Raw genomic sequence first — 8,588 nt, forward strand, 5'->3', positions numbered from 1 at the left:
TGCAAAGACTTGGAGCCACAAAAATGATAGTCACAGCATTTGAGAGAGGGTTGTAAGGAAAATGATAAAGAGAACCTGAGGGTTTATTTACCTGGCTAATTGTCTAATTTCTCCAAATAGCTAATATTCAAAAGATTTTATATGAGAAAATAAGTAACACTGGGTAAATTACTAATTGCTTTTCTTGCTTCTAAGGATGCCCAGATGGGAAGGGAACACAATAGAAAGAAGAACTGGAATGGTTTAGGAGATTTGACCAAAACTAGTCCATATATCTGGATAAAGAACTGAAACCTCTGGCCCTGAACTTCCTCTTCTGAAAATGAGGAATTTTGACTTGATTATCTCAGAGGTCTTATACAATTCTGTATCCTAATAAGCAACATGCTGGAGCTCTAGACAAATTCACACTTAATTTTGTTTCTTACATTGGCTGCCTCTTCTGATTTTTCAGGACACTGGCCAAAAAAAACCTACAGATCAGTGAAGACTAATTATTTTGCAGACGTAGGTCATCTAGCTCAATCCCTAGGTATTAGTTTGGGTAATTCCTTTAGCTATCTTCACAGGAACGAGAAAGGAGGCATCCTTCGAATCCTCTCACCCTGTCCACTAAGGACAAGTGTTTTGGCACACTAAAATAATACAGTTTTAGGAGAAAAGGACACCTGTTCACTTCAGGCCTTTCTTCCTTTCCTTTCTTTCCTTTTTTTTTTTTTTTTTTTTTTGTTTTCTTCTTTACTAAAGTAGGAGACAAGTGAAAAATAGTTGTTACCCTAGTTTAGATCATACTTGTAAATTACTGGCATAAATCTGATATCTGATGAAATATCTATAAATATGGCATTTACGACTTACTTCTAGCAGCAAATGTTTGTACCTAATGGTTCAAGGTATTCTTAGGGTCTTCCTAAATGAATAGCTAAAGTAGAAAACCAGCTGCTAAAAGAGGTGCTTTTTCAAAGATTCAGTGCAAAGTTTTGACCAAAATTATTTCCTTCACTGGTCTCTGCCAGAGTCGGGAAACTTAAGTATTAGAGAGCTTTGTTTCTTGAATGAAAATGTCTTTCCTAGAGATAATACCATAAATTGTTATATATTACTAGATTTATCAGTTTTGAGATTTCTTTCTAAAGCCAGCTGGAAATAGGGCCTATGAGAATGAGATTCAAGTGTCCAGATTTTAGAACAGCAGTCACTTAACTTCTCAAATTCACTTTAGAATCTGACTTAAGCATTCCTAGCATAATATTTTTTGTTTTGTTTTTGTTTTTTAATTTATTTATTTTTAATTGAAGGATAATGGCTTTACAATATTTTGTTGGTTTCTGCCATACATCAATGTGAATCACCCCATAGGTATACATTTGTCCCCTCCCCCTAGAACCTCCCTGCCACCTCCCACCCCATCACAGAGCCTGGGTCTGAGATCCCTGAGTCATACAGCAGATTCCCACTGGCTATTTTACATATGGTAGTGTACATGTTTCCATGGTACTATCTCCATTCACTCCACCCTCTCCTTCCCCACTCTCTGTGACCACACGTCTGTTCTCTATGTCTGCATCTCCAGTGTTGCCCTGCAAACAGGTTCATCAGTACCATCTTTCTAGATTCCGTATATATGCTTTAATATACAATATTTGATTTTCTCTTTCTGACTTCACTCTGTATAATAGCCAAGCATAATATTTTTAGTTTTACTGAAAATCCCCTTTGCACAGAAAGATAAAAGATAGAAATGTACATATTGCCGAATTGGGTCAGCACAACATCTCTTCTGTAGTTGCGAAAAGAGGTACCATGAGGGATTATTCTACCTCCTGATCACCCTCATTTCCTTTATCATCTCCCGGTCCTCTCCAACTCTGTGAGATGTGAGCCTCTACCAAGCACTAGGTAAAGAAGGACTTCCATGCATTGAGAGAAAATATCCTTAACTTAAATTTCCACAGAATGCTTCCTTGTCCTGGCATTTGGTTTTCTGCTGAATGAAGCCTTACTGCCTGTGATTTTATGGATTTCCAGCCTGCCCGTACTATCGGTATTGTAATCTCCATTTTGGTTGATTGCCAGAGACAACAGTTCAGTTTAGTTAGTTTAAAGTTTAATTTTCCTTCTGGCTTTGAATTTTCTGGCTGGAAAGTTATTGGAAGCATAAAGCTCTGAGGCACTTGAAACTTCTCAGTGTCTACAGTCAAGTTATTTTGTGTTGTATGGAATCAGAGAGGCTGTTCTTTCTCAAAGAAGTCCTGTATGAACTCTTACAAATCCACTTAAGTCCTTGCTTACAGTTGTAAGAAAATTAGATCCTCCCACTTAAATAAGTGGCCTGTGTATTGAAACTATTTAGAATGTAATTGTATGCTTTCCTCTTAATGAATCTAAACTTATGTTGGAATAGCAATGATATATAAGGCACTTAAAGCTGACTGTTAAGACCACTTCCTGAATATTATTTTCAAATAAATACATGTTCATTTGCTAACTCATATTCTGCTTCATCAACAAAGGATGCAACATGGCTAGCAAAAGTCATTAGCATAATACAAATGCTTGCAAAAATACTTTGGAATGCCTAAACTAAAAACGTACACTACAAGGACTTGGAAAGAATTTCAAGCCCCAAGGCCAAAGAATCTACTGCATATTAATCTTCTTTATCAAAAAGTTGATTTGGAGCACTAAAGACAAAAATAAGCCTATTGCACAATAGCAAAAAAAAAAAACTTAGGGGACCACATGGTATGGTGGAAAGATGCTATACTAGGGAGCAGGGGATCCGGTGGTCCTAATTTTGTCGCCCATTAGCTTTGAAATCTTTAGTCAGGCATTTCAGCCCTATAAACATGCATTTCTCCATCTGGAAAAGGAGGGGTTGAAGTGCGTGTTTTCCAGGGGTTTTTTTCCCTAACAAACAGAATCTCGGAGAGATTTTTATGACCTAACCAAAGTGGCAGAGGCCAGAGAAAGAGCTTGAAAAATCCCTTACAAACTTATAACTGGAGTTCTGCCTCCCAGGACTTTTAATTCTCTTAAGTGGAAGCATGCATGTATAGTCACCCAGCTGTCACCCTGGAAGAGGGGAGATTAAATATACTCATATATGAAGCCCAAAGTGTGACTGTTAAAAACTCTTATGCACAATTAGTGAACAAGGGTTATTCTCCTCTGTTTGCACTGCCTCGTCTATGAACTACCCAGTTTTGAAAGCTCTAAGTATCTCCCTAATGTTAACATTATGAAAGTATGGGGGGAGGGGGAGGGAGATTTTAGACAACCACAGATTGCCCGCATTTAAGGTGAGGAATCCACAGAGTATGAAGGGAATTTATGATTTCACATTATTTCCCTCAATTTTTCCTGACACATATCTTAATTTTTTTTTTCATTTTTCCTACTGTCGCTACTAGGATACAAGTACATTCCTTTCTGTCCATGTTCTGCAGTGTCATCATGCCTTTGGAGCATGTGCTAAGAGACTGGGTCAAGAGCTCTCCTGAGGGGATAGTAGGGGCTGCTACTTTCGAGCTAGGAAGAAATGGTGGGCACGGGGACCAGACAGCTTAGCAGACCTCAACAAATCCTGGCTCTAGAAACCACACTGTAATATGCATGCACAGCCATGCAGTTTCCAGGAAGTAACGTCAAGGACTATAAAATTGACTCTACAGGTATATTTACATAAAGTGCTAACCTATTACCCACCAACAATGTATAGTATGTTCAAATAAAAAAATAAAACTTAAAATTTCAAACATAACACTGTGCTTTTAGGGGAAAAGCTGAGAGTACATGTGCCTGGAGTATGAAGTTCTACTATTTCAAAAAGAATTTTCTGCTATATAATCATACATTAAAAGGAAAACATACTTAAGTTTAAAATCCAGTGTAATAAACCATTATAACATAATAATTTGCAAAGACTTCAGAGCTATATGGCTTTGAGAAAAAAAATCAATTCAAAGATACAATAACTGAATATACAGAAGTGACAGAAAAACTTTAATGCTATCTTTCATAACATTTTCTAAGTGGCGATTAAACTTTGTCACTCTATCGCTTTTTCTGCTTCTTGTCCTCAACAAATCAATTTTTTAAGTGTAGTAGGGCTTGTAGCTCTTATTTTTGTCTCTCAGGCAAGATGCTACTAGGGGTCACTTCCCATGTACAGAGAAAACAATCTTCATGGATAATGATGATAAAAACTTATGGAATGCAAAAACAACCAAAATATGTATTCTCAGATGACTACGTTGAGGACAAATCAACATTAGTCCCACTTCACCCATACACACACCACATAGTCTAAAAATGTTGTCAGCCTGATAAAAATTTCCTAATTTAATCTTTTTTCCAACAGAAAATATAGGTCATCAAAATAAACTCCTGACAGTAAAAGAACAGTGGTTACACTACTGTCTTTTATTTTGCCAGCCAGTTATAGTCAAATAGTTTCTTTATTCCACAAAACAAAATCTCAAACAAGCCAGTGTAGTAAAAGCAACGTGAAAATTTCAAGCACACTTCTCAACAAAGTTCTTAAGCTCAACTCAGCCCAACACCTACTTAAACAATATCTACAGAAGCCCAAAGGGTAGCAGAAATTACTATTTACTAATATGTGATACTCATCAAGGTAGACAATTCAAGTGAAAAAGAAAGCTCAATTTTTGATTTGTTCATGGTCTTAGCAAAAGAATGTAATTTGGGAACTGAGTTCCGGGGCTACTGCAAAAGTTAGATAAGGCATTGGAGTCATTTGTTATTAAAAACTATATTTCATGATTAGTTATTTACAATTTTTCTGATACCAAACCTTATTTTCTAGCTCAAAAACCTATTCCAATTCTAACCCTCACTAAATATTCATATTTTAACGCAACTATTTCCACACACTAGAAAATAAAATCTTACTCAAAAGTAGTCTGCTAAAGTTATATTTGATGGGAAAAAATACCTTAATGAATGCTTAATAAAGTTTAAGTTTATTGCTCATCTATGTTCCAATTGATAACTGAAGGCCTCCACAGTGTCTGAGATGGAAGAAAGGAAAGAAGAAGAGGGTGGTTTATCTGGAACAGAGTGTTCTTAAAACACACAAAACAGATATCCAATGTCTCTTTGCATCACTTGCCTGACTTGGATTTAAATGGTTTTCTCCATTACTTATATCTTTTATATTAAAGCCAAAGAATCAAAACAAAGAGCCTAACCAAAATGTTTTAACCTATTACCCTTGACCACAAATTACTGTTTTCCCATTCCCCTCCCTAAAAGTAATCTTGCTTTTAAATGCTGAAGCTGATGAATATTTAAAAAAAAAAAAGCCACCAAGTGAGGCTCCTTCCTCTTTTGCCCTAGTTGTCCTGGTTAAGCTCATACTGTTCAGCAGATGAATCTAGAGTATGTACCCTTCCAGAATCAGCTGAATTTCAGTCCCTAAATTATAAACAGAAGTTATCATTTCTTTCCAAAGAGTAGCACAATAAATCTAGTAAAGAGACAGAAGTAGAGGAAATATTTTAAATGACCAGATTAATTAAAGAGCCAAACCCCGAAGACCACAATAAAGCACAGGGTTTTTAAGAAACTAAAAAAAAAAAAAAAAAATCAATAAACACTGTGGATGTTATTGTTAGAAACGCACCTGGATCCCTGATAGGTATCTCCACCTCAGAGTACATAAATCACATTAAGTCTCACCAAATCAACCCACCCTAACTCCCAGAGTCTGAGGACCCTATTTTGGTACACCCTAGCCACGTGCTCACGTATGTGCTTTATGTAGGCTGACTAACCCTTGACACTCTGTGGCATCCAGAAAGGAACATCCAGGGATACCGAGTGCTAAATTCCTCAGAACCCTATTCTCCCTTCTAAAGGAATACTATCATCTCTCTAGTTCCTGAACCCTTCTTATCTAACAGCATTCAGTCACTCTTGGCATGGTGGAGATACAGCATTCAGTGATTCAGGGTTACTTCTTGGCTGGGAAAGGACAGGGTTCTGTCCAATAGACTGAACCATAGCACCTCTGTGCTTTGATGAAATTAAAAATAGATGAGGGATTTGGGGATCAATACTTGCCCCCTAAGTCACAGTATGGAAGAAGACAGACTTTACAAAGACCTTCTAATATAATTTGACGAATATCACACTAGACCCATGTTCCACCAGAACAGTCCCAGAAGAGACAATCCGTGAGCTCACTATCCGGATAGCCTCCCCCGTGTCAGTGACACATTTCATCCTCTTAATCAAGAAAACCTACACTCCACCTTTTCGAAGGAAACAAAATACTTGGTTTAAAGGAAGTTTACTCACATATTCTTAAAACAGGCGCCCTTGGCGAGCTTCAAAGAACTGAGCCCTAAGAGCTAGGGTGGCTATCACCACAGCTCACTGAAGCCCCCAGCCAGGTAACGTCTCACTTGGAATCCCCACCCGTCGTCCACCTGGCTGTTCGTCCTTCCCGAAACTCTGCTCTGCTCTTCTCTTCCGATGGCTTTCTGTTCAAGGGCGCTCCCGCAACTCTCAGAGCATCCTCCGCGCCACCCACCCCAGAGGGACGTCGTCGCGGGAGCCCCAGACCGATACTCTCCGTGCCCCTCGCCCCCGCCCCCGGCAGGCTGCCCGGTCGGTGACTCACCTGCTGGCCAGGTTGGGGCGCCGGGTGGTAACAGGCTGTGGGGCAGGTTGCAGCTGCCACGGGGTTGGGCAGATACTGGGGCGCTCCATACGGCTGGGGGTGATACATCACCTCCGCACAACTCATGGCAGCCGGGGCAGCGGCGGCCCCGGGGCTGCGGCCGCGGCTCTACGCGCTGGAGCGACGGGCGCCGCCGCCGCCTCTGTCGCAGCTCCAGCTGCAGCTACTGCGGCCAAGGCGGATCCTCGGCGGCCGCGGGCTCCGCGCGTCGCGCGGGCTCGGGAGGAGTTGGCAGTTAGCGGGGGCCCATGCGCGGGCACCCTCATCTTCAGCCCCTCTGGGTGTCCCCTGGCCTGCGCTTATATAGCGACTTGGGGACGCAACGGCCCGCCGCGCGGCGGGGACATGACAGTGCGGGGTTCTGGCGCCCACGGCCGCGCCAGCCGCTGCGGAGCGCCGGCCCGGGTTGGGCAGACCTGGGGAGCCGGGCTCTGGTTTGCATATACACAATGCACGCCCGGGGCTCGTCCTATCACCGACGCTCCCGGCTGGGCGAGGACCAGGAGGCGGGGGCACGGGGAGGGGGCTGGCCGGGGAGGAGAGAGAGCGCTCTCCTCTCCGGGTCTGACGCGGAGCTCGGCGAAGTTCCTCCAACTCGGCCGGTGGCGGGCCGGTCGCCCAGCAGGGGGACCCCGGGGAGGACCGGCCGCGGATTGGAGCGAAGTTGGAAGCCCTCTCCGCCTCCCGGCAGTGGGGTGATGGTGGGAGGGAATGGTATGCGAGAAGCTCCACGCCCTTAAAAAGCTCCGCGGATTCCCAGCCCATCTCCTGTCACCTGGCCGCCGGGGGTGAGGGCTTCCCAGCACCGAGATTTTACAGGGAACACCAACGTAGAGGCCGAGGCTAAATGAAGGCCAAGCGTACTAAGAGGTAAAACAAAGCAGGCGCAAAATGAAGTGGGATTAGCTCCTACATTAAATATAACCATAAGTGCTAACTTCCTTGCAAGAGCGCACATGCCAAGAATGCAGCCCGGTTCTCTACAATCTCCGCTTTAAGTTTACACCTTCATGGTATGACCTCCTGTGGGATGTCAAGCTCTTCTGGCCTTTTCAGCCTGGTTTCCATAAAATAGCAAACAGTGACACGCGATTAAAGCTACATCCAGCTGTTGTTTAAAGATTTGTTTGCAAGTGGTTTACAATCTTCTCCAATATAATTGTATTTCAATATAATCAAGTAAAGTAGAAAAGAATTATACTTACTTTGTAAAGAAGCAAAGTAACACAGAACAATCTCTTTTTGTGTGCTTGAACTAACCTTTGAGAAGTTAATCTGGATGTCAACTGTACTGATGTTCCAGACAGATGTGGCCCCCTTAAATTCACATGCTGAAGCCTAACGCCCAATGAGACTGTATTTGGAGACACAGTCTATCAGGAGGTAATTAAGGTTAATAAAGGTCATGAACACAAGGTCCTAATCTAGGATTGCTGTGTTTATAAGAAGAGGAAGAGATACCAGAGGTCTGTCTGCTTTGGCAAGCTTGTAACACCTAGTGAGAAGCAAGTCAAGAAGAGAAGCCTCACCAGAAACTAACTTTGAGGGTACTTTTATCTTAAATTTTTAGCCTCCAAAACTGTGACAAAATAATTTCTTTTTTTAAGCCACACAGTCTGTGACGTTTTGTTATGGAGGCCCTAGCAGACTAATACAGATGTATAGTACTAACATACTGTTTACATTATTAATTTTTAAAATATTATAAATACAAATGTGTGTATAGTTATATATAACTAGCCAGACACACAAATATATAAACACATGTACCCTCACACATGCCCTCCCTCATACACTCAAATATACAAACTGTAGTAATTGGATAGGAACTGTTAGCTACTCATAGTAGCTCCTATTCACTTGCTCATTCTCTGAT

At 41.6% G+C, this 8,588-nt stretch overlaps 1 protein-coding gene across 4 annotated transcripts in view; it reads right to left on the reverse strand.

Annotated features, from left to right (window-relative positions):
• Positions 1 to 7,136, reverse strand: part of VGLL3 (vestigial like family member 3) — a 52,493-nt gene extending 45,357 nt beyond the window's left edge. The window contains exon 1 of one of the 4 annotated variants that reach the window (XM_018054438.1): positions 6,653 to 7,136. In XM_018054438.1, the coding sequence (XP_017909927.1) occupies positions 6,653 to 6,778 (126 nt within the window). In that variant the 5' untranslated portion in view covers positions 6,779 to 7,136. Of the gene's footprint in view, positions 1 to 6,327; positions 6,630 to 6,652 lie in introns of those variants that run through there. The other 3 variants (XM_018054393.1, XM_018054543.1, XM_018054497.1) reach the window with 3 other exon arrangements.

This window comes from Capra hircus, chromosome 1, assembly GCF_001704415.2.
Source record: "Capra hircus breed San Clemente chromosome 1, ASM170441v1, whole genome shotgun sequence".
Classification (NCBI taxonomy): domain Eukaryota; kingdom Metazoa; phylum Chordata; class Mammalia; order Artiodactyla; family Bovidae; genus Capra; species Capra hircus.